The sequence below is a fragment of the Phasianus colchicus genome, chromosome 1 (genome assembly GCF_987193195.1).
Source record: "Phasianus colchicus chromosome 1, bPhaCol1.hap1.1, whole genome shotgun sequence".
Classification (NCBI taxonomy): domain Eukaryota; kingdom Metazoa; phylum Chordata; class Aves; order Galliformes; family Phasianidae; genus Phasianus; species Phasianus colchicus.
The window spans coordinates 93,439,187-93,466,632 of record NC_143436.1 but is presented as its reverse complement, the minus strand read 5'-3'; the positions used below and the strand labels follow the sequence as shown (position 1 = coordinate 93,466,632).

Below are 27,446 nucleotides of genomic sequence, written 5' to 3'. Positions count from 1 at the left end.
CACAATGACACTGAGGAAATAATGTGCTGCAGGCAGCACTACACTTAGCTCTGCATGTCTGCTTCAATTTTAGCTCTTTAATTTCCTGCGGCTGCAAATCATGGTGAAAGGCTGTGCTGTGATTTAAAGATTCTGCCTTACACTACATGTGTTTTTGAACTGAGACCATCATTTTTTGCACCCAATCTTCGGATCTTTGATTTTCTTTAGAAATTGTCCTTTATTAAGAAAGTCATTTTCATTAAGAAAAAATATATTCAAGGGGTTGTGAGGACCTGATGAAAATCACTTCCTGTCTTCTAATCCAATGAATGTTGAGAGCTGCTGCATTTTATCTCTAAGATGTGATACTTAAAAAAAAAAAAAAAAGGGAACTGGGTTAGGCTTGCCGTGTTTAATCACACTGGCCATATATGCAGGCAGCTGTTTAGATGAGCTGTGTTTGCATTTGTCTTTATCTTATCGTGTGCTGTTCAGTCAAATGAGCTTTTTAAAATGGAAAATGGAATCTTACATTCACGGTGAAAGGGAAGCTGGTGACCAAAACCTTTGATACTTTTCAAGTATTTTAAAGTCTTTTCCCCACTAAAAATGATAAAATGGATTTTTTATGATTCCTTATTTTTCCTCTGGGATTTCTACATGAATAATTACTCTAACTTCATCTTATATATGTATATATAGATAATGTTTTACACTCAATGAGCAGCATGGAAATGATTCATGAGCTTTTACTTCACTGTGAGTGTTGCTGCATCCTGACCTATACTTTCCATTTGAATTCTAATTGTTGGCTGTGTTAAGGTGGGATTCACTCCTTTCTATTGTGTAAGATTTTAGAAGGATTTTCCAATGTAACAAAACCACATTATTTTCAGTGATGACAATGCAAATAATAACATTCTTATGTAATTTTTTAATATATTTGGGACTGTGTATTAGTATATTTGCTGACACTTACAGCCTCTAATTGACTAGCTGTGTTTTGAGCAAGAAAAGGTTTAATAAAAACATATGGAAATATGCATCCCTATGAGAAAACTTAAGGCAAGGAGGATTTTCCAAGTGTAAACAGAAATGTGAATTGTTGCCAATCAGTGTTAAGCTTCATGATTTCTTTTTACTTTAGTTTGTATAGCTGCACTTTCAGTCTGATTTTGAATGACTAGGTACAGTCTGTCTAAATCCTACATTTTCCTCTTGTGGATATGGTGTGGTATCAGAGCATTGCTCATCTACTGTTAAACAAGGAAAAGTATTCAGTAATAATGATAGATCTGTCTACCTCGCTCCTGCAGGAGCAGTTACATTGATATTAATATATAATTTTACATGGGTTTCATACAGGTTGGAATTAAGATCTTGCGTGATCAGGGTGTTGACATGGAAGGGGTGGAAACTACACAACAAGCAGTGGATATTCAATGCTTTCAATATAAATACGATGAAAAATACAAAGTATTTTTGTTCATTTAATGCTGTAGTACAGAAAATAGCTTTTCAAATAGCTTTACTTACAAAACACTGAAAATGCTGCAGGCAGCAGAAAGCAAAGGATTTAATAATTGTCTCTCTGTTGCACTGAATCACGATATGCTGGACTAGAGTCTTCTACACCCTTTTTTTTTTTGCTATTGCTGAGCTCCTTGATATGCAGCCTGAAAAAGGAAGAGGTAAAAGAAGCCTAGTGAAAAGCAGAAAGGAGAGAAATAGATTTTCAGTAAAACAATCAGAATCTATTTATTTTTCCTTAACATCCCACAAAATATAATTTCACAGCCCTAAGCTCTTTGCCCCTCATTCAGTTCTCTTTTGCAGTGGGAAGAGACACGTGACACAACAACAAATGCTGCCATATTGATTTTGGGGGCAATTTAAAAAAAATTAGTAATGAAGACAATCCCTCAGTATCACCATCGGTGGGAGAAATCCATACACTCAGTAAGTCACCAGATCACACAGGTGTGGTGTATTTGGGAAAAGTCTGTGGGACTGGGAGCTGCAGTGTGTTGATAGAGGGTGCAACACTGGAAGCCTGGGTGTGATCAGAGTTCCTGCGCTGTGACTGAGAGAAGCCTCTTGCTTTGGGGGGGGTCACGCTCTTCGGGAGTGAATTACACAGTTATGTGCATTTATAGCAGCTGCACGTTGCACTTCATGTGATGAGTGAAGCTCCTTTGTTACAAAAGGAAAAAAGAAAAAAAACACTTCAGAAATAGTGGAGAGAATTCTGCAAGTCTTGCATGCTCTGTTCCTGAGCCTGTGAAACCCAATACTTCACTACAGGTTTTAATCAACTCAGTGTTTATTCAGAAAGAGGCATAAATCCACTGCCACTCAAAATTAACCTAATTCTTGACATGGACTCAGAGTTGAGTCTTGGTTATCTTACACTTCTGGAAATCTCTCACCTATGAGTTGGCACGTACATTACCCCATCCACACAATATTAACTATACTCCTGCCATCACAGGGTGCCAAACTCTCTCTGCATTTCCCAAGCATAATCTGTTCTTTTCTTCCTATTCTTCAAGTCTGCACACCACAGACCGACTCCCACAGCTATATCTAACAAATTTATCACTTTCCTCTCTGTGGCATTTTCCTGAACGTGGATATAGAACACACTGTAATGTAATACTTGGCAGAACCACATTCCCTGTAAAATAAAACTATGTTTCTTGTTACTGGAAAGACTAAGAAAACAGAAGGCAAGTAAACAGTAGCTCACAACTGCTATTTAAAATCAACTGTCTTCAAGTCATCCTGAATTTTTGTGCTTGACAACTTTTGAGGTCTGGGAGCAAAATGCCTGTGACATTGTTCCCTAAATTATTTCCACATCAGCTAACCTGTGGTGTTTATTTCCACAATTTATTTTGACATTCTTGGTAAAATTGGTGAGAAATGTAGGCTATTTGCTGAGGCTGTAAAAATGTCTTTTGCTAAAGGGATCAGACTAAAACTGAGAAAAGAATGTGAGATGTAAGGAGTCTATTTGCCTTCTTAAAATGTGTTAGTCATGCCACCTGCATTAGGTCACAGCAGTCAGCACTGATGGCTTGCCACCTCATGTCACCTTGCAGGGGCTATATGATAGTAGAGGACACTATCTGTGTTGAGTTACACAATAGGGCCCAATAGCTCAAACCAGTTTCTATATGAAGCCTACATCTTCCTATGTGCCATGCAGATAACAAGGAGATCTCCTGCATGAGTAATAAAAAGGAAATGAAAACAAAACAAAAAAACTATGCAGAGAAAGCACCAAAGAATGATAGTAAAAAGTTGGGTCAATGGCAGGCTCAAGGCAGGTATGAAAAGGTGTTTATCCTCATGCTGGGCAGCAGCTGTGGTGGATTTCTGTGCTCTGAACAGTCTTTGCAGACAGGGATTTCTGGAGGAAAATATCACTTCTGAGCGGGCTCCTTCTGTATTTTATCACTACCTAAAGTATTCTTAATCTACAACCGGTAATTATGTAGTATGTTACTGATAGAAAGTGAATCTTGTTTTCTGAGTTTTGATCATGAAAATGTCTGGGTTTTTTTTTTGTTTGTTTGTTTTTTGTTTTGTTTTGTTTTTTTAACTAATGAGTTTAGTAAAAGGGCTTAGAGAATTTCCTGTATGGGGAAAGGTTGAGAGACCTGGAACTCTTCAGTCTGGAGAGGCTGAGAGAGGATCTTCTCACTGTTTATTAATATTTAAAGGATGGCAGTCAAGTGGATGGGGCCAGGCTCTGTTTGGTGGCATGCAGCAGCAGAACAAGGGACAGTGGGCACAGACTGGAACACAGGAAGCTCCATACAAACACAAGGAAGAACTTCTTCACTGTGAGAGTGACAGAGCCCTGGTACAGACTGCCCAGAGAGGTGGTGGAGTGTCCTTCTCTGGAGATATTCAAGACCCACCTGGACACTTTCCTGTGTGACCTGCTGTAGGGAACTGCTTCAGCAGAAGGTTGGACTGGATGATCTCCAGAAGTCCCCCACAGTTCTGTGATTCTGTAATTTCTTCAACTTTTCCTGGTCTTCTTACTTCCTACTGCTCTGACTGAAGCCCATCTTTATGAAGCTGCTACCTTTAATTCAATTCTGATCTTCATTAGTAGAGTGCAACGTAGTACGGTCTAGCAAAGTTTTTACATCCTGCAAATTCCCAGCTCCATCTGCCTGCTAGGCTTTGCCTGATGTCCCCTGGATGAGGACCGTCTTCCTGCTGAAAGCCGCACTGGCTATTTATTCTCGCCCCCACCCCTCTCATTTTTAACGTCTCCCTCCTCCCGTTGCGCTGGCAGATGGCTGTGAAAGCACGGCGAGCCGTGTAGAAGGGGATCCCTGCCCCCCAACTGCGAAGCCTCTCTGGCAGCCCCACTGTCCCAACCGGGCTGAAGGGAAGGGTGGGAAGAAGCCCCTCGTTGGCCGCCGCCCCGCACCTGCGAGCGGACGGGGCGGCGATGGCCGTTGGAGAGGGGACGAGCGAGTGAGTGCGGGCGGCGCTGCCACCTCGCGGCCGTTGGGAGCAGCCGTTCCCGCGCAGCCGCCATCTCGGTGCCGCGCGTGTCATGGCGGTGGCAGCCCGAGGGCGCTTCCATCGAGCCAAACGTTAGAAAAAACTAAATTTGGCGAGTTAAATTTGGCCGCCCCTTTTGAAACGGGCACCTGCTTTTTGATCTGAGCATCTGTTTCTCTGGGAATTACCAACGGGAAAAGAAAGGCTGGAAAACAGACGCTGAGTTGTGCCTGATGGCTTCCAAAGCTCTTTTGTGTCCAACAGTGATCAGACTTTAATCGATAAATAAATCTGTCTCCGTTTTGGCTGCAAAAATCAGAAAAGTTTGCAGTGCTGAAGCTGAGAGGCACATATTATCACAGAATCACAGAATCACAGAATTGCCAGGGTTGGAAGGGACCTCAAGGATCATGAATCTCCAACCCCCCTGCCACACGCAGGGCCACCAACCATTCCATCTAATGCTAGACCAGACTGCCCAGGGCCCCATCCAATCTGGCCTTGAACACCTCCAGGGACGGAGGTGTTCAACACTGTTCAACAGGTTTTTTTTCTCTCCTCATGTTCACAAGTGACAGCAAGGGGAATTATGTGGAGATGCAATGTATTTTATAAATTGATTCCCATCTGAGATATAGTTAACTCCTGGACAACAAACCAGGCGCGTTCTAGAGATCCCTCTGTAGAAGTGCTTAGTGAACTTCAGGCTGGCAGCAAGAAGAGGGCAAATGCAGTTGCTGCTGTGTATTGTTGCAGTCTGTGAAAGGAAATGAGCCAAACGAGCTTCAGATAGCAATTAGGATCTAACTGTGAAGTACCACTGAGACACGCTGGTATTTGCCAAACTGCCATGGAAGAAAGAAAGAAAAATATCGCGGTACGCGGTAGATATTGCTTTTCATATGAAAGCACCATATTCAGGCTGTACAGATGGCAAACAAGTTTATTCCTGTTTTCTGTGAGTTACTTGGCCGTATGGGTTCCCTCTTGATCTTCCTTTATTTGTGAAAGACTGAGAATTTTAGAGATGTGTTCTACAGACATAAAGAAGCAAACTCTCAAAACTCTTGCTGGGGTGAAGTGGACATGAATGCAGGAGAACAATAGCTGTATCCAGCACCTGTGATTAAGATGGAGTTGTGCAAAGGCAGAACAGTTGCATTAATGCCTTGTTTTCTGCCATTAAACCAGTGAGTTTGTAAGTGTATATCCAGGGTGAATACGGCTGCTTGTTTCTTCACACATTGTTCCTTAACAAGAGTTAATAAAACTGATAATTTTACTTTCAGAATTGCTGCTGTAAAAGCTAAGTAAAGAGATTTGGGGACTAAATTAATTAATAGATTGGTCTGGTGGGGGCAGAATGGCAAAAGAGAAAGAATTTTCTATTTAGAAACTGAAAAATTAGAGTTGCAAAGAGTCAGAGAAATATAGGCAATTGTTTAGCTGTCCTTTACTTTTTAATGAACTGCACTTTCTCTTGATGAGCCATGACAGCTGAATGTTCACTCATGAGAAGAAAAAGCGGAATGCTGAAGTTACACTTGATTTACGGGATTTTATCTTTCACCAGAATTTCTTGCATATACACTAGATTTGTATGTTTCTCAGAATACTTACTTATTTTAAGATGTGTTGGCCATTCAGATGCCAGTGAAGCCAACTGGAAGCCAAACATTTTGTATTTCTCTCAGTTGTTTCTGAGTTAATGTCATTTCCAATCACAATTCTAGAGTTTTAATTGCAGATTTGAGGTTCAGTTCTGCTATTACTGCAAACATTTGGGGAGTTGGAATAGTGCCTCCAGGTCTGTGGCTGGACAAGTGGTCAGAACAGAAAGTTCTTGCATAAACATGCTTAAGACTGTATGTTTAACATCCTAAAGTAGCTTTGAGATGAGCCAGACTTCACAGGGTGTCAGAAGCAAGACCAGGGCTCAGTTTGGATCTGGGTGACGTGTGCATGTAGGCTGTCTCTGGTGACTGTGCATTTACAGATGGGTTTACTTCACCATAGGCTATGCCTGATGCCAGGAATACTCTGCGTGATGATATGAGAATTTCATAGACAGTGGAATACTGAAACATATGAGACAGTATGTTTAGAATCATAATTTCACAAGAAATTTGAACTTGTGACACTAGACTTTTACATAAAAAAGGAAAAGGAAAGCAAGACAGCAAGTTGCGGTGCACTGCAAGGTTGGAGGGCAGGGCAGGGTTTGAGCAGTAGCTGGTAGTTCTGTTTAAGCTTGTTGTAAATCCATAGAGTTTAACTGTGCAAAAATCTTGTACCAGTTTTGAGATGGGATGTGGTTTTTGCTGCATTTGTGGATTTCTTGTTTTTTTTTTTGTTGTTGTTTTTTCCTGTTTTGGTCCTTTACAGTCTTTAAGTATGCAGTTTGTTACCTTAGACTACTTAGGACAGTCATGAATGTGCACTTGCCACCCTACCAAAATACTTCATAAAGAACAGGATCGTAAGAGCTGTGTATCACTGCAGATGTTAAGAGGTGAAGTGTTTCGTCCATTCTGGACTCTGTAAGGTGGATTCATAACGCTCAGGTTCTACTGTTCTCTCGCTTCATCTTGTTAAGAACTGACAATGGGCGCCTTATTCTCACAAGTTGGTGCATCATCTATATTGATATAAGCAGTGTCCTTAATTTTGACTCTTGTATATCTGCAAGGGGCCACAGTATGAATGGTAAGTGCTATGCACTGAGCCTGTTAGCAATTGAAAAGCAGAACGCTGCCTATTCTTGTACTGCAGTATTGCATTCAAACTCTCACACTGGCAGCTCTGGTTAACCTGCTTTATATGTTCTGCTGGTTGTTTGTGATATCCTCCATCCCTTCTGCTTTTTAAATGTGTATTAGCAACCTGCAGCTTTCAGGAAACTCCTAAGAATACATTGTCCTTGTATTTCATTCTCTTACTAGGAGAATCAAAAATGCGTTCCAGGTTCTACGTTGTATTTCTTTTACATCTTATGCGGCTAATTTGCAGGATTTTAGTATTGACATGCTATGTTGTTTCTGTTCCTATTATTTAGAATGGACTTCAGGTGTGCTTGGATTTCCTGGAAAATACAGGCCCCTGAAATGTCTCTACCTCCCTGGTGTTTTTTTCTGTTCATGTTTAGGTAATGGCTGTTGCCAATTTGTTCTGCTTTGTATTCTCCAGAGGACAGTGGTCTCTAGTTCCAGACTGAAATTACCTGAAACTGCATATAATTTTGCTTATTAAAAGGAGGCACGTCATTTTTCAATATGTAGTAGTGTACTTACCATCATTTCCTTCACTTAGTTGTTTGGAAGCTGTTCCAATGAACTCAAGCACTGTTACCACGCAGTGGATTTGTCCTCAAAAGATAAACATTGCAAGCATTTCACATGCTGTAGAGAAGGGATAATTTTAAAGAAATATTGCAATAGGAGCAAGGAGGCAATGTTCTGTGTTTAAATACAAGGAGATATTAAGAACTTGTCCAAAACAAGCAAAGTCTATTGTCCTAATTTTTCTGCAAAGAAGGATCCTTTTGGAGTTGATTACTGATAAATGCATAAGAGATTAACTTGTTTTCTTAATGGTAATTTATAATGACATAACCTGCTCTGTGTAATGCTCTCTTGCCCAGAGAAAATGAAAACAACTCTAGTATGAAAAAATCCTATTGCTGTGGGTGACATCTAGTTGCTCTTACTGTTATTACACACCCATTAATGGAAGAAAGCACTCACCCTTTCACTTTGCAGGAGCCTCTCCTGGGGACTTGACATGTTGGGGCTAGACAGAATTAATTTTTGGAAATATCTCTGTTTTGGAAATCCTCCATGGAAGATGGAACTTTTTGTCTCCTTCCTCCTTCGTGCTTAGTGAGGATAATAGCTACCAGTTTCAGATAAAGGTGATGTTACACTCTACAGTATGACTTTCCCCGGAGTCTCTGGAAGCAATGTAGATGATTATTACTTCCAGGGAAGACAGCATATACATATTGTTAGTCCTTTGTAGTTGAGGTAAATGGTTGGCAAAGAGTTAATACTGAAGAGTGTGCAGAACATGTCATAACACCTTTGCCACACAACTTGCAGTGCAGTTAGTTTTTTTTAATCTGGTTTGCTACTGTAGCTGCTACTGTAATGCCTGTGATTGGGCAGAGAAAGCTGAGGACTCAAAGGCTCTTGGATGTTTTCTCTTACGTGAATAAATCAGATACTTTGATACTTAGATGTGTGTAGGCTGGATGAGACTAGACAGGTTAACCAGATAGGCTTGGAAACAAGTATTGTTTCCAAGTATTTTCTCTATCTGGAATGAATTCTCATTAGAGTTATTATTGAATTTTCCTTTTCCCCCTAGACAACAGTACAAATGAATAGAGCCTGTTAAAGGTCTTATATATTTTGGCATGTTTACCTTCTCCAGAAAATCCACCCTGGAGATACACTAAGAGCTGTTGGAAGCACTATCTGGCTAACCCCAAGTCAGGCTACAAATAATCTTCTCTGGGATTGCTGAGCAAGAAAGGACTGCAACGTGAACAATATAGAATGAGAGGGGTAATACTGTTGGAAGCCTTTAATCTAATCTAATCTAATCTAACACTGTTCAATTTTTCCACTGATGGGAAGGAAAATTTTCTTACTTTTTCTTTCTAGTCACAGGAAGATAGCTCTTCAACTCCAAATGGAAAATTCGTCAGGAATTAGCTGTTCTTTGGTAATCTCCTCCTGGAAATAATTGCATCTGATGATAGTTATTTCTTGGGCCAAATAGATTTACTTGAGACTCACAGGGGACTTGTAAGTAGGCAGATGCCTACATCACAAAATGATTATCCTGTTATGCTTTGATGTTAGCAGTCTCAGCAGACAAAGTAGTGGGTGGGGTTTTTATTTCCCTGTTTGTTTGTCTGACTCGGGAAGAAGTCTGCTGAGAGGAGACCTGAATTACTTCTACTTTTTTTAGATGGCTGTTAGGGATTTCCACCTCCCTAATTTTCAGTCTCTTCTCTCTCACTTACTAGGTAAAGAACAATAAACATATGCTGACAGTTTTGGTATTTACTGAACTTACTCTTAAAAGGATATATTGACTTTGTCAGCTAAGAAGGTGTATTGGCTATTGCCCAATTCTAAGTCCACAGGAGATCTTATCACCTTTAATTGGAGAAATAGGCACTCTGAAATTAATGCCTAAGCAGCAGTTTATTAATGAAATGTTTTTCAATTCAATTTGCCATTGAACGGGCAGGGCAGGCTAAATGAAATTAAGATAACATTAGGGGTGGTGTAGGGATACTTAGGCGTGCACGCACTTTGTACATTTAGGATAAATTAAATAGATAGCTGCAGAGCTTAGTGGGAAAAAAAAAAAAAAAAAAAAAAAGATTGTCAGTATTTCCCAATGTTAATCAGGAGTATTGAAATGAGACTTCACATGTGAGTTGGACTTTTTTCATGACATTATCCATTCTGTACTTACAGACAAATTGCTTTATACTACAGATCACAGAATAAGAAATGATGTTAATGGTTGGAAGGACAATGCAATGTAGCCAGTTAATGAACGAGCTTGATCTTTACAGAAAATTATTTTGAGCAGATACACACATATATAGAAAGAAAGATTAATTTAGAGACCTTTGTCATTAGAGCAGATTTTTGTATGGTTTTGTGTGGGATTTAAGGGGGATTAAATGTTTGACATCACTTTGCCTGCACAGGCTATGTTGAAGAGGTTACTGAGCGGGTGATGGAGAATTCAAATATGCTCCTGTGCTGAAAGAGTGGAAGCAATGGATCAGACTGCAGCTCGGCAAAACAAAGTGCTCTATTTACTACATTCCTAAAAGTAAGGTGCTTCTGATTTGACAGCAGATGCTGCAGGGATGTAGAGCTTAAGGAATTTTTATATTTTGCCAAAATATGAAGGGAACTCAGAGAGGACATCAGAACTGGGATGCCACTGTTTTCTTTCTTCAGTAATGCCTTGCTTCACGTGCATCCTTTGTATGATATGCTGTTTCTAAACAGTAAAAACACTAAAAATAAAAAGTCAGCAAGGTGGATTGGCTGATCAGGTGCATTTATCTTTGGAAGAGATGGCCCTGGTCATTAAGCTTCTGTTCTTTACCTGCCTGTGGCCGACAGCAGTGCTACACAGCTCTCAAGGTCAGCATCACCATCTTCACCATCGGCAACAATTCTCATTCTTAAGAAAGCATAACAGGTAAGCAACATGTTCTCTCTGTCTATGTTCATCTGATTAACTTCATGCTGTCTGTCAGCAGTCTTTCAACGCATCCTGTCTGTTTATTGCCCTGTTTTGCCAGTTTCTGAATTTATACTATACATAGTGCATGGATAGAGTGTTCCCAGAAGAGAAATGTTAAACTATTAATTATCAGAGGTTTTTCATAACTAGACATTTCGTACTGTGATTTCCTGTACATTTCATATGATTATGCACATGCCCACACACAGCTCTTTGAAATTGTATGATATCAGAATACTGCTGTGATACATCGAGTATTTTAACTCTCTCACTCCCATTACAAGAAGTAGAAATGCCTTCCAAAGTTTGATGCCAACGTTATAAAATGACTTCCATTAACTAAACAGCAGAGTAACTAAACTATCAAGATACTGAAGACAATCTTACAGTAGTAAATGAAGTGAATTGTACTTTATGTTTATTGATGACACAATGTGCTCCCTTTCTGAAATATGCCTATGCTTTTAGGTACAGTCCTCCTTTTGGAAAGGGGATTGTATCCATTCTTAGTTTTTCCAGTCAAGTAGGTGGTTTAAAAGAAATAATGATACCAACCTTTCCACATTTAATTTTCTGTGCAAAGTGTTTGTGCTTTTTCCTACAACCACAATTTTGTATTTTAGATGTGGGGCCTTTCGTAGCATGTAAACAGACCACTGAGTGCTAGTGATAATCCAAGCAAAGTCTGTCTTTATAGAGATGTTGGAGACACTGTAATAAGTAGCCCTATTTAAGGAAGGAGAAATGATGGAATTGTTGCATTTTTTCATGTCCTTGACCCCCTATTAAAATAGGGGAACTGGTAGTTTGTTCATAATGATCACCTACTGAGGAAAAGTAAGTTGGATTCATCTAGCATGGGTAAGCTATTTTTAAAATTACATGCTTTATAACAGGCATACAGCTGTTTACATTCTGTATCTTTTTGCATGTGATAATCCAGCAGTGATATAGCTCTGAGTCCTTACAGATCTTGTTAAACTCATGGTTAAGCAATATAGGGCAAGAGAACATATCCCAGTGACACAATGCAAGTGCCTGCAGATGCTATATAGCTTGGTATTTCTGGATTCTGGATTTTCTCAAGGTCATAGGTTCAAGTTTGGTCTAAGCCAAGCGCTCAGGAACAGAACGGCAGACTATTTCAAGCACTAATAGTTTTGGAGTGAATGTGAGTGTGCAATTATTTGCTGCAATAAAACAAAATAAACAAAACTAGACCTAATGTCAAGATGAAGTCTAATCTGGGACTTTATTAGTCTCAGGAAGCAGTTAAGAATCAAATTGAAACAGGATAAAATGTCTTATTGTCACTGTAGGAGTAAAGGTCTGTTTTAAGCTTACTGATACATTTTTGTCAGTGGTAAAAGGGAAACATATGCTACTGTTATTTGCATGTATCCTGTTCTGCAGTAGCTGAGAGGAGCTGCTTCGTCTCTGGCATACTAATTTAGAAAGGAGGAGAGAAGCCTGATGGGAGGAGGCAGCAAATGTGACATCCTGCTGGTCACTGCTGACCTCCTGCCACAAGACAACAGGTCAAGAGCAGGAACAATACTAGCACATTATCCCCTCCATCTTCACAGACCTTTACTAGTACCTACAAATGGATTCACAGGACAGTCCTGTGAGACAAGCAGAAGAAGGATGTTAACAGAATAGAAGCAAGGAGGAATGCCAACACAACATTCTCAGATAATGCTGACTGGAGTATCAGTTTTCCTTATGTGAGGCAAAGGTTTAGCCTTCTGTACCTTTTGCTAGGCCCTTGTGATTTAAAATTTGGAATTGGGAAGAAGACTGCAGGATCTGAGCCATAGAAGATACCAGAGCTTAACAGCTGCAAATCAGCTTTTCTGTGGAATGGATCCAAACACATTTAATTTCTTTTTGTTTGATTCTTTCTCTGATTCTGATTCTAAAGACAGCATTATCTTCCAGTATGTTGCAACACGGTCTGACTTTCCATCGGCCTCTTTTTCTTTCTGGGGAAAAACCTTTCAGCCAGCACCAGAGTTATTAGGGACACAGCTGACAGATGGCCTTGGTTAAATGGGTGGCCTTTTAGAAAGAATCCCATGTGAAAATGTTACTTAACCTACAAGTTCCACTGGTTTAATAGAGTAACCCAATTCTCCCTCCAAAGCTATTTGTCTGCATTCTCTTGTAAAGAAGATTTTAAAGCATTAACCAAAAGTACACGAGAAAGAGATTATTTTCATGGTCCATTTCCTAAAGCAAAGAACAAAACATTTGACTGTCCAAATATTAGGCTTTTTGACCATACGTATTGCTGATGTCACTGAACACTTGGAAATGCAGAGAGGAGAGGAGAGAGAGAGAGACAGAGAGAGAAAGAGAGAGAGAGAAAAAAAAAACTGTACAGTTTTGATGCTTATATTTATCTGAGTTTCAAAATGTGACAAATGACTTAAAAGTTTCTGAGGTTACATTGCTATGTAATTCCACAAACTCTCCTGGGAATATGTTCTGTAATTTTACCTTTCGACTGGTAGTAGCTGAAGTACCTCAGGAACATATAATTGTGAAGAACTTTCTGACCATTAAATCTAGGGCTCTTCATGGTATTCTTTTCACAGAAGAGTCCTTCCAAGTACTCTTTTCATAAACTTACCTAGTTTCATTTTGAATGTGATGAGATAACTTTTTCTCCACTAAGGAAGTATGGTATCTTGGGTACTGAATAAGTGTAACAGAAAGCAACACTTCGCCTGCCTATTATTCCTGAAATGTGAGTTTCAGATTTTTCTAAGTCTATCAAGATGAGAATGGTGTGGAAAGGTGTTTATAACTTCCTCCAGTCTGTTGCAAAGGCTTTTGCTTTCTTATAAATAGCATGGGACATTAAAACAGAAGAAGAGCCACATAGCATTTGGCCTAATGTCCATCTACGATTGTGACCTGTTTCTCACAATGGCTTTAAGCAGCAATTTGGAAGATTAAGTACAGGGCAAACACAGAAAATATTTTCTCCTTGTAGACCCTGGGCCTCCAGTCACTGTATTTCCCTCAGAAACTTACTGTGTTTGGTGTAGTTTTTGCAGACTTAGTGACCTTCTTTGTGTTTCTTCTCCATTAACTTGTCTGGTTTCTCCCTGAACCATAGAAAAGTTTCAGTAACGTGGTAACTTAAAGGCAACCAGTTAGATTACTAACTACATCACTCCCCAGAAGCCACTGGTTATGGAACTACACTGTTGATAGTTTGTGGTTAAATGCTTCAGCCAGATATGATCTCATTTCCTTGAGCAGACCTTTGACCTTTCACTTCCTGTTACTCATTCAAGGTTATATAGGAGCAGATGAGTTTGTCTTAGAAGCCTGACACATATTCATTTGTTGTTAAAGAATTCTGAATTAGTTGCTCTGGTTTTCTAGATAGTGACAAACTGCTCTTTGAAAGCTCTGTAAAGCAACAAGGCACTGAGCCACAGGATCATGAAACAAAACTGGGTCATGAAGAATCCAAACACTATCTCACTAGTTTTTCATACAAAGAGCTAGTGCTTCCAATAATTTTCTGGTATAAACGCCAGTAGGGATGTCTTCCCTATGTGATCTGAAACATTTCAAATGCTTTTTATGTCCTCAGCTGGAATTTAATTATAGGCTACAATTTCATTTACATAATATAAATGTTGTCTGAAAGACAACCGTGAAAAGTAGAGCTGTTGTAATCGAAAGCAGTTGTTTCTTGAGCACGTGCTTCACTGAGGCTGACAAGACCATTTTTTTCTATTGCCCAGATCTATGCCGACACCAACATCTCTATCAGATATCCATTTGTTACAACTACCCCAGACAGTAAAGAGGGATGTTCTTTCCTTAAGTGCATGTGGGCTTTTCCTCTCAAACAATGCAGCCTGACATCTGCCACAAAACAAGGATGGAAAATCAACTGCAAGATTTAGACTTATGGTGCTCTAGCCAAAGCTGTGTAACAAACAGACCGCTGAAATACAAACTATGTCTTTGGTGTGCTTTTGTGAGAACAAAGTGTTCCACTGGCAACTGCCACACTACTGTGGTCTTGAATGACCTTGAGAAGCTCTTCTGAGACCTACACTAGTTAAATCTTTCTCTTCAGCTGCTTAATGGAATTGGCTCCATGGGAAGGAGCATTCATAAAAATATCTGCTGATGATTTCACAATGCTGTGTTACTGATCAATAGCAAGATACAGGTCTAGGATTTCTTGGGAGTAAACAAATGCATGCAATTCCCTTCGAGTCATCAGTTAAACAACTTTAAAGCTGCAGTGAGGAGAATGTAATACTGCAACTCTTAGCCAAGGAACAACATCTGGAGTCCAGATGCTGATGTTAAAGGAATATCTGCTGGAGAACATTTCTTAGCCTTGGGTGGGAGAGGCAGGCAAGCAGGAGAAAAAAGTGAAGCATAAGTGTGTTTTTAAAAAAATATATTTTAGATTTTTTTAATAGGATTGTTAGGAAAGTTGATATCTTTACATGTGCAATGGTACCAGCATCCAGGAAATTCATGTCAAGAATATGTACAACTGCATGTAAGTGAGTTTTTTCCCCTTTACAATTAAAAAATAATTTCTGCCAAAAGGAGGTACTGAAGAAAAGATGCTACATATTTGTAACGGAAATACTATTCTGACCCCTGCAGGATCTTTCCTAGCTTGAATAACCACTTCTGAGAGCAGCTAGAAATACTTACAGTTACTCCACCATTTGTATATAGAGCATCAGCTTGAAGATGCTATTCAAATAAGTGGACATAAAAGGCGCTTTTCATTTACGCAGCATTTCTGTTTGTTTTTACTCATGTGAGAAAATGGAAGAAGCATCAAAATCCTATAGCATCTATTTTCAGTGATTTATTAAGAAAAATCGCCTGATATGGGTGCTTATGTTTTCCCTTTTGAGATGACTAAGGAAATTTTTCCTCAGTCACATACATGTTTCCAGTAAGAAGTTATAATAGCTGTACTGTAGCTCCAGCCTTGTTCTTCCTGGGAAATCATGGGAGCCTCAAACAGGTATCTTCCTCAGCACATCTAGTGACAAATAACCTGGTGCTTCCAAACTGAATTAGTTGTGCCAAAGCATTCTGAACACAATTCATCATTACCTCTTACATCAGTTCCCAAGCAGCAGAATTTTCCTGCACGCCCATTACAGAGCAATTCAGGTGTTTGTATCTACTGCCCATTCTGCTCTGACACAAACAGGCTTGCTTATGGCAGCTTTAATTCTCTGATGCGTGACGTTTCATTTTAGCATCCATGTAATTTTAATAATGAGAAAACTAAAGTCTTTCTTTGATATACCTGATGGATGATTGCCCTGATATTTGGTTCATGCAACAGTACCACAGTTCAAGAAAGACAGGTAGATAAACTTGGTCAAGCCCAGTGCTTCTGGTCCTCGCAGCCAGTGACATCATAGCATCTCTGTAACATAGCATTTTTAGAAGTAAATTCTCGGCTTTCATTATTAAAATAGGGGCTGGGGAGTGCAGAGAGGAGAAAAAAGCCAAAATAGCTGCAGATATACCTTATCTTAAGGTATTCTGTGTTAAGATAATCAGTGTTTGACCACAGGGCAAATAGTTATAAAAATTTCAATCATCTAGTCTGAAGTAACAATTAGAGTCACTGGCAGGAAAGTCTCAGTGAATCACAAAAGGTGTGAAAGAAATGATCTCTAGGGAGATTTCCTTGCCTGTGGCAACATAGCTGTATTTAATTCATTCCTACAGATTTCTGTCTAATATATAGCCTAAAACCTCCCCAAGCAATCTGTTCTCACCAGGGGGTGACACAGATCTCCCTTGTTGCCACTCCTGATCCTACCTGTGAGAGGACATGGAAAAAGGGCTCTGTAGAAGCTCGTTATGCGTTCTGAAGCTGTGGTGCATGCCCTCAGTCTTCCTCCAAATTAAGCAGCAGCAGTTCCTTGAGAGCTTCCCACATCTTTCATGAAAGGAATGCCCCAAACTAAGCTTAATGTTCCAGCTAAGTTTTGGCTGGTTCTGTTACTACTTGGAGCCAGCCACTTAGAGCAGGTCACGCAAGAAGGAGTGGAAAATGAAGGAAGCATCATAGCATTTTCCCTATAGCCAAAGTAAATAATGTAACCAATTATTTCTAAAGGCTGTCTCCCTGAGCTGCCAAGACTGGCTGCAGACCGTATCTGTGTTTTAACCCAATACTTTGGGATATGAGTATGTATTGGACCTCCCTACTGTTTGTGACATACTTTCTGTGTACGAGAAAAATGGACAGGAAGGCTGCACTGTGATGGGCAGCTACTGGTCATTTTAAATTGCATACATACCACATCAATTCCTTTCTCAGGTAGTGAACTTCTGCATGGAATCTCAAATGTGGTGCAGTACATTCTGTGAAGGGAAGAGAGTTAGCAGCAGTCCCTAGAAAGAACTGCAGAATTCATGGCAACCTGCTAAGAGCACCTGAACAGGTTCCTCTGTGTTGCCTCAGTGCTTCCCAGAGGCTCAGTTATGTGCAACATAATATAAACCACAAAGACAGTATTCTATGATACAAATGAATACTGTGTACCTGACCAGCAAACAGAGGATGAGATAACGAGCAAAAAACAAACAGGAAATTACATATTAGCATGTAACGTGGCCACAACAGATGGATGTTTGAGAGGATGTCAAAAAGGAACTTCCTGGATCCAGGACTATCAGTTTCAGAATTCTTCAGGGAAATTATTGACTCATTTGAACTTCTAAGGGGGAAAAAACCCACCAAACCAATCAACAATAAATAAATAAATTAAAAAAAAAACAATCAAAAAACCATTTGAAATAAAAATATAATTGTCTCTGTAATATAGATAATATGAAGTAGTTTAAAACCATGGATATACAGTGCTATTTCCAAGTCTTTATTGAAAGCAGTAATGTGGACAGTGCCATTTTTTTCAGTTGGCTATAATCTCTTGCATAGTGATAGGTTCAGTCTCTGAGGGAACTTCACCGACCCTGGGGATGTTCAAGGAAAGACTGGATGTGGTGTTGAGGGACATGGTTTAGTGGGAGCTATTGGTAATAGGTGAATGGTTGGACTGGATGATCTTTTAGGTCTTTTCCAACCTTGGTGATTCTATGATTCTATGATTGTAATAGGTGTTCCTCATGAACCTGGGTGCCCTCATATCTGATTTCCCTACTTTTCACAATATGGATCTCCCTGACTTTAGCAATGCAGTAATTTCCTTTATCGCTCCAGATTCAATTGTTAACTGTCCAGGGTTCTTGAATCTCTGCTTCATTAAATGAGCCTTCTGCTGAGAAGGAAAAAAAAAAAAGTTTCTTACTTTTTTATTTTTTTTAAACATAGCAAACGAGATATTAAAATGAGGAAACTTGACAGCACCAAAGTCCGGCCACTTAAATCTGAGCAACTTCTTCGCATAGAGGACCATGACTTTGCACTGAGACCTGGATTTGGAGGTAAGCAAGTAGCAGGTACCAGTGCTGCACTTGTTAATAGTTCATTCTCGATCTGTAAGTTGCTTAAATGCTGTCAGGCAATGCCATTTAAAATTGAATGACACGACAGCTTTAATTACAGCTCACTTCTTTTGGTGAGTTTCAGAAAATAAAGAAGAAACCAAAAAGTACTTGAAAGCAAAGCACCTATATTTTGTTTGGTGTAGCAGTAAGAGAAAATATTCAAATTGCCTTCTTCTCAAAACTGAATAACAGGGGTAATATTGTCAGAATACTACTCTTTGATAGTGATTAAGGTATCCCTGGAAACTGCATAGTTCAGTAGCAATTAGCAAATTAGTTATCATCATATTTGTTTTGAGAGATTGAAATGTAACATGAATTCCTAAATCTTTACTCTGCATAACATTTAATAGCAGGCCTTCAGTTTATTACCATGCAGTTTCTGCATTTTTAGGCTCTATGATGATTATTCCTTCATTTAACTAAATTGCATGTGGATAATGTGAGTATTGAATGGGATTTGGATTTTGACTCTCCTTGACTCCCTCTATGACTCTTTCATGAGTGGTAAGATGAGAAAGCTGCCCTATAATTAAGCTTTACCTGAGCTTTTGTGTCATCAGCTCAGCGTTCATGATTCATGGAAGCAAACTGAACAGCTCTGGTTTATGAAGCCAAAATAAAATATATGAAGAGCAATAATCAACTGTGTAAACAGGCACAAATCTGGGAGGCTAGCTGAAGCCTGTGGAGCTATTGTTGACACCAGCTGTGGGGATATTGGGCCTGGCAAGCATGCCAGGAGAATGAAACATGGAATAAGAAAAGCCTTTCTGGATGCATTGGTTGAGTGTGAAAGGATTTGTCATTATTCTACGAATTTTGGCTTGTCGGGGAACTAAAATCTTCCCTGTCTTCTAAGAAATAATCATGTAATTTCTATATCTTGGCAGCCAAAGTTAGAATTACCTCTTGCCTAATTCCTGTCTAGCCTACTATCTTTCATTCTGGATATTTTCCTCTTACTACCTGCCTTGTCACACAAGGCATTTGAATTTTTGAGAGTAACATCTCAGAAGTAGCATTTCAATGAAAGAAGCAACAATTCAAGATGTACTTTATCACTGGATCATCCCAGAAAGCAATACTTCTGATGTACATAAAAGTAGCTTTCAGAATATAGCCTGTTATCTGGCAATTCTAATTCTAATTTTCCACAGTCCATGTGAAATTTTTGTACCCAGCAAATCCGTACCAGGCTTTTTCCCCTTGTCCTTTTATTTTCAGATGACTAATCATAGAGCCCATTCAATTCCTTTTGAAGCCAGCTGTGTTTTTTTTCCACTGACTTCATTGCACAGTCCTCCTAATAATCACATTGCCATGGGTACAATTTCAGCTGCACTCCTGTCTTTCAGAAATAGCTTTCAGCAGAACAGTGTTCCAGCTTTATGCTTTACTTTGCTCTTCACATGCTGTAGTGTCATTGGTGACACTTGTAAAAGTCACATCCAAGAGTTCACACGCTTTTGTGTTTTCAGAACTCAATAAATGAAATACTTACAAGTCAATCTCTTTAAGAATAAAACATGGATATGTTTTTTTACAGCATACAGTAAAAACTCTCAGGGAAATGAATGTTGATCCTAAATTTATACTCCATTATTCCAGTCTTACTGTAGATTTCAGTGATGTTACAGTAGTAAAGAATGGCTTGATTTCTAGAAGAGACAGGTTAATGAGGGACAACGATTAGCACACAACTGCAGAACTGTGATCTCATCATAGGACAAAAGCAGCTGACACATAAATCTGAATAACATACCTAGACTTACTGTCTGACAGCAGAGTATGGGTTTCTCTGACAAACACTGTTGAATAAGTGTGCAGTAGAAGGAAACCTAACTAGAGAAGATGAAATTAGAGATGCCACTGCCTTGCAGACACTGACTAGAAATCACATATATCCTTCCCACAAGGTGAGCACTGCCACCATCAACTCTTGCAGTACATTCACTACAGCAATAGCCTGGGACTGACACAGATAGGGGACAAGGACTTTATTAATTTTTCTCCTCTTCACACTGCTCTCACAGCCACAACATGGCTCTGAACTGCATGAAGACTTACAATACTGTGGTTTTATGTATTTAAAGCAGATGAGATTCTGGCTTTGTTTTATCAAATGTAATAAAGCAGCTCAATACTGTGATTCCTCAAGGGCTTGAATCTGTCATGAGCCACAGTGCATGATTTATTCAGCTCAGCACAATGCATGAATTCACATTACTGATGTGAAAAATTAAAACAACAACAAAACAGGTCAAAATAGCTGCATGAAAAAGAAGTATTTTAAAATTATTCTTTAAAAGACAGTTGATTTTTTTTCCCCCTTCTGTGTATCTCATTGGGATTTTCTGGGTATGTCATGAAGCTGGAATGATAAATTTTGTTAATTTCTACTGTGCCCCTTTCCTTGAAAAGATAAATCATCCTTTGCACCAGCTATGGGGAAGAAGCAGCTGGAAAATTTACACTGCTTTTAACCTTCTGTAGATTCCTCAGTTCACTAAACTCTTAAATCTAAATCTGGCTTGTTTAATTTCATTTAGCCCCACATATGTAAAGTGAATGAAGCAGATAACAGGACCCAGAGTTTTTAGTGTTTATAATAATGGAAAAACAGAGCACATGGTGAATTTTATTTGTAAACTGAGCAAACATCTGCACAGGAAAAGAGTTGGGGCAAATGAATATAGAGCTTGTGGACTCTGATACTACTGGCTGTAGCATTACTGGAAATAACTATGACCCTGCTCACATGGCTGATTTCTTTCTCCTGAGGATATATTAGTGCTCTTTAAAGATGAGGGTGAGCACATGTCAGTATCAGATGCTGAACTGAGACTTTTGGCAGCTCAGATCTGAGGACAACCATGCTGGCTGCCTTGACAGCCAAAACTATATACACTGAAGATGTTGTTTTAGTGAGCCACACTTAGAAATCCTTTTAAAATGATGTTCCTTTCTATATTTACGCATCTATTTTCCCATATCATACCATTTTTTTGAATTTTCTTAATTTAATGTACTGGCAGAATTTGAGTTCTTGGTTACCTGAGTTCTTTTCCCACATGCTAAAAATTTACATTGCCATTTAACAAATTGTCACTCTTTTATTCCTCTGTGCCTTGGTTTTGCTAACTATAAAATCTTTCCATATGGTCTGTGAACTATTTTGCAATCTAAAGATTGGAAAAACCACATGCTAATTGTCATTATGTACAAGTAAGCTCTCTATATGTGTGTGTGAAGTATAACAACTTTATTTTTCTCTTCTTTTGTGTCTTAATGACCTGTCAGGATCTATGCTAATAGAGTTAGTTAGGGTTAACTAATGTGTTAGTTGAAGAAATTTTAGAATTGGTTATCTCTGTTATGTCAACTACCAAAGGAGATAATAACATTAGCATGTATTAGAAATGTTGAAAAATAATTTAGTAGAAATTATCTGGTCAAGATGTAACAGTATTTCTAGAGAATTTGCATAGAATCATATAATTGAGTTGGAAGGGACTTTTAAAGGCCATTTAGTCAAACTTCCCTGCGATGAACAAGGACAATTATAGCTAGGTCAGCTTGCTTAAGGCCCTGTCAGCCTGATCTTGTCTTCCTGTATGGAGCACCCACCACCACTCTGGACAACCTGTTCCAGTGCCTCACTTCCCTTATCATAAAGAACTTTTTTTTCTTATATCCTATCTAATTCTCCCCTCTTTCAGTTTGAAACCATTTTCCCACATCTTACACAAATTGCATCTCAATCAGCAATTTGGCACAGTCTTTATTCCAAGCTTTCAGAGGAACAGAGGTTCTATTAATTCATCACTCCTTGAAAGGTCAGAAACTTCTCACTCTGCTGGAGGAGAGTGACTCTGGTGAAAGTGGCATGTCTTTCTTCCACGTGGAAAGAATAGTTTGGATCCAAAACAGGAGAGAAATGTTTTGGAAATTTGCAAGACCTCTGATAGGCACCCTCTCCTAGATATTTTTTTGTACACTGGTAATTCTTTTGTTCCAAGAGGTAGCTATGGCTAACTCATCCCCCTTCATTTTCCATGTAAATAAGTAAGAAATAGAAGAGTAGTAAGAAGAAAATACCATTGCCAGTAATGCTGCTGTTTCACTCATTGCCAGAGAAAGAAGATACATCCACACCACCCTGTGGCTTGTTTCACTTCTGTCTCTGGTTTTCCTTCTCTATGTGCCCACAAACCATTTTTAGAAGAAAGCTTTTGTAGAGACCTCAATCCTTCCTCGGTTTCTCTCTCCCTTACAGGGAGGTTTTGTAGACTTAGTTTTTTTCCAGCACTGTTACCAAGACAACTGTGAAAAATCAGTGACTGATTCAACAGTTATCTCAGGGAATTGCAGGTGCAGTCTTTTGAACTATATGTACAAAGCTTTGACTTCTACAAAAATACCACAGAATTCATTAAGCAAGTTGTTATTACTGTAGAAATTGATCCTAAAATGCTAAAATAATATCTCTTTTTACAATATAATAGAATTTGTCTGTCTTTCTATCTATTAAAAAATTCTTCTTGCTATGTTAAACCTTTGAAATAGACTAGAAATGGCTTGTGTTAGGATAAATCCATCTGAAAACAATTCTATTTTTTCTGCTGGGGAGTAATTATCTTGAAAATCTGTGGAACCTCCATTGTGAAAATCACTAATCCCTCTAAAATAATGATTTGTAGCAACGCTCCAGCAGCAACTGAAGCTGCTCAATTTAATAACTAAATCCTCTCTGCCATCCCCAGTCTTGTCAGACTGGGAAATAAAAAACACAGCTTTTCTCTGGTTACTTTTTTTCAAAGTGAATTTGATGTCATTGCCTGATGGTCAGCCAGAGATTGAAATTCTCAGTATATTAAGAGGAAAGCTGTAGTGCTGACATAGGAGTAGAAAAGTGACCCTTTCTGCCTGTTTTGGGATGTTTATTGAAATGTTTTTTTTCTTAAATACATCCAAATTTGATAGAACAAACCCAGAGAACAGAAAATTTCTACTACTCAGCAACCTGTTTCCAACATCTCATTATTACTGTTTCTGGTGGAGTTGATTTTTAATCACAGAAATAAATGTTCCAAGAAAACTACAAAGTTCAGAAGGTGTGGACAAGAGTAGGGCCAAAACATTTCTTGCTAGCATGTTAGTGTTAGTGGCAGAAATACAATAATGTTTCAGGTCACTGAAGTGACCAGGACTGCATATCTATGCTTCGTGTATTTATCATCCACTTAAATTTGTTGCCAAAGTAGAATCAGAATGAGATGAAAATATTTGCAGCTGCTATGATCTGTCAGTATGGTTTTATAATTGTCTGTGGTGAATGCTAAACTGAACAGGGTTTTCTTCTTAAGCAGTATGAGCATGCTCTTTGGCCAATGCACAGGAAAAGAATAGGAATCTATTTCTAAGGAGCATGTTTCACAATTCTACCACATAAGGAACCAATTTCATTGCAAAAGTTCTGTTTTTCTGTATTTCATTTTAGAAACACCCTTTGTAATTCTCCTGGCTGCAGATTTTGATCTCTGTTATTCTCTTCACTGTTCACACTGACTTGCTTTTATAACAGTTCCCAACTGAGTGCAAGTTGTTCATTCAAAGAATGAAATAAAGAATGCATATGTATGTGTAACTAGCATTTCAGCTTGTGTGCATGTAATCAAAGTAGTCACGTGTATTTAAGCTGCTAGTTCTGTGACCAATTCTTTTTTATCTGCCCAGATGACATGAATTATTAATTGAAATTCTGCCCACATTTGAATAGTGCTTGTTGGGGGCAGAAAATAGTCTGTATTTTTTCACACAGCCCAAGAAATTGTTAGTACTGCCATCGTTACACTTTGAAGATCTGTCACTCAGAAAAAAAATGCATTCCTTGCAATGCATGGTGTGTGTTTACTTGAAAAGCCAGTCATCTTGTTCTGTAATATAATTTGTGGAAGTTCCCTGCATGTCTGAAGGATGTTAATGGAAAACAGTTTGCTTGTTCTTGACCACAAAACTGGTAAAAGCCTTTGTTTTACATGGAGAGTAGTTTCCCTCTCCTCCCCCTCTTTCCAAATAACTACACTCACATGTCAGTGGGACTTAACACACAGGTTTTAACATTCTAGTTACGCAGATCACTCCCGAAGTTTCAGTAATACCAGTTAAGATCAGGTGTACTCAGATATGAACACTTCCAGTATGTCCTACCATTTGCCTCTTCCACAGTTCCAGAGTAAGTTTGGAGATATAATATAAAAAAAGTTCAAGCTTCTTGGTGAGTAAGCTTAGATAAAATGCAGTTCTTCTGCCTATTTGAAGCTCCTCTGGCAATCAACAGACATTTCTAAGGCCCAAGTTGTCTCATCTCAATTAGAAATCCAGAAAGTACTGGTTACACTGCATGGATTCTAAATATCAACAAGGCCATATTTCATCACTGTTGTCAGTCTTAGTAATGACCATGCTCCTAGGCCGGAGCACTGTGCTTCTACAGCTAGCTTGCTCCCTGACTCACCCTGCCTTACAGCTAGCTCAGGTATCAGCTCTGCAAAGTGGGCTGATCCTGCTGCATCATGCAAATGAGGAGCTTGATAGACACTGCCTCATCTTTCTGCCATGTTTGCATTTAAATGATGCGTGGATGCCACCTGTGAATGATGTTCACAGCATGTATAAATCCCACTACAGCTCCCACTTAGGCTAAACGTGTCTCCAGCTCACAACATATTTAGATTTCGGTGGAATGATGAGAGGATGACAGCTCAGACTACAATCCAGCATTTTTGTACCAATACTTGTTACAAATCAGTATTTAGCAGAAGTAAACTGTTTATGTGGTGTGGTTGGGATTGTGTGGGAAAAATAAAGAAGATACGTAGCTGAACCTGGTTTAGGAGAGGCACAAACAATTTTATCAGTTTGCATGAAAAAGAGTGATTGGATATGTATGTCAATACTCTTGTACACCAGCCTCTCAGGGAGATGTCTCCTGCATTCTCTACTCTCCAAAAGAAACAGTTTACCCCAAGTGCTATCTAGAGTATTACTTATGCACTAGTCAACTGAATTCTGTTTTGATCTTTGAGCCTCTTGCAGATGGACTGAGCCACAGATTCGTTTCAGAAGCAAAGATGATTTCTCAGCCAGGCAGCACAGCTCTTGTCATTGCAGAGACATGCTCCTGTGTGCCCTGCTAACTCTGGTCACGATTTACCTTGTTTTTCCACACACATTCACATCTGTTCTATGCAGGGTCAAACCCTCCATTAAAATATACAAGACAAATCAAGAGATTACAGAGCCAGATTTTAAAATACCTCAAAAATAGTTCAAGATCTCCACTGTTAAGAACTGGAGGCAGCTGCGTAATCCTCAAGGGCTGCTATTTTAAGGATAATTCCAAAAAGAGACACAGTATTGTGGCTGGTTATCAGGAGAATGATATTTCTGGACTACTTTGGCTTTACTCTAAAGAAAATGCAAGAAAAAGAAAAAGACAAGTTAAAGGAGCTATTGCTATCTCCTGTTTGTTCAGACTTCTTTGTACTAATGTTTTGTATTACAATATTTAAATGTTTGCTTTTAAAATGTTTTAAAAGCAAACATTTCTTCCCCTTAAAAATATGGACTGTTTTTTACAAATGTAATTGGAACAAGTACAGTGGTTTATTATTCATTCCAAATGCAGACTATTCTTCATTGTACACATATGTGCACAAATTTTTCTACTCCCCCTCTTCTGTAAGGAAGTGCTTAGTCAGTTACTTAAGTGGAATGACTTGCTTGCTGAAGATTACACAGGTATATAATTAGGCCTTTAATTCTAGATATTGTGTACTGAGGAGACTGGAAGAAATATATTTTGCTGTAATTTTAATAGGTTTTAATCCCTTTATTGCAAAAATGCAAATACTGCTTTATAATACACTAATTCAGTCTGCACTGTGTTGTAAATCCACAGCCTTTTTCAGTAGCATGAAACAGTGATGTGATATATTAAAAAAAAAAAGTCCCTGACTGCAATTCAGTGTGTGTTGTACTTGAGAATAAATTACCTACTCAGCAATACATTGTACACACAATTCTCCATCTTGTCATATGCTTAGTGCGTGCACGGCTTTTCCTTTATGAGGTAGTGAGCAAGTAGTAATCCCTTTTCACAGATACTTATGCTAAACATTAAATAATTAAGTTAGTAAAGGTAATTAGGAAGCATAGTAGGCATTTTGCTTGTAAGTGTGGGAATAAGAGTTGGGACTGACAAGTAAGCTTTGTGGTCTTTGGTGTAGGTGGTATATTTACTCAGCTTTTCTCTACGGCACTTCAAGCAGTTCATTAGCTTTGGCACTGAGAGGAAACTTGCACTGCTGTCTAAACTGCAATGTCAATAACTAGTCTAGCCGCAAAGAAATCATTATTTCTTATGCACTTATTTCTGCAACTATTTAATGTTGGGTTTTACTGTGTTGCCAAGGAGTTTCTCATTCGGTATACTGTGGTGGACAGACCACAGCAAACGATGGTATGGGGTGTACTCTGCATGTTGTTAATACACAGTCTTCCCTTTAAAAATATGGACATACGTTCCTCATCACTCTTTCATTCTGTTGCATTGAAGGGTCGCCAATACCTGTGGGCATTGATGTGCAGGTAGAAAGCATTGACAGCATATCTGAAGTTGACATGGTAAGTTGGTGAGATAAAGAATTTCAGCCAAAACTCAGGGTCCCAGAAGCATCCAGGTGGATGACACAGAACAATACATTAAAGGACAGTGAACTCTTAGAAGAGCACAGCCTTGCTGTGAAGCATGGAAGTTATCTTCATTTATGTTAGTAAGTGTTAAGTATAAGCACACATTGAACATTTCCCTAACTAACCCAGAGGAACAGAACAGAGCGCTCTTATTGGAAATGCCAGCAATTCAGTAAGGCCCATGGGCTTCCACATAAACTCTTAGTGCTCTGCACTATTGAAGATGAGGGTTCATGTATTTTGCGTCCTTCCTTCTGCAGATCTTAATATTTCTCATCCTTTCTGTCATGGTGGAATAGTGGATACAACAAATGGAAATATAAAAATATAAATATAACAACGAGCTCTAGGAA

At 38.9% G+C, this 27,446-nt stretch overlaps 1 protein-coding gene across 2 annotated transcripts in view; it reads left to right on the top strand.

The window, feature by feature from the left end:
- GABRR3 (gamma-aminobutyric acid type A receptor subunit rho3) overlaps positions 1-27,446 on the top strand; it is a 55,399-nt gene that overhangs the window by 15,705 nt on the left and 12,248 nt on the right. The window contains exons 1-3 of one of the 2 annotated variants that reach the window (XM_031612578.2): positions 4,871-10,749; positions 18,158-18,270; positions 26,957-27,024. In XM_031612578.2, coding sequence (XP_031468438.2) covers positions 10,622-10,749; positions 18,158-18,270; positions 26,957-27,024 — 309 coding nt within the window. In that variant the 5' untranslated portion in view covers positions 4,871-10,621. Of the gene's footprint in view, positions 1-4,870; positions 10,750-18,157; positions 18,271-26,956; positions 27,025-27,446 lie in introns of those variants that run through there. The other variant, XM_090152555.1, reaches the window with a different exon arrangement.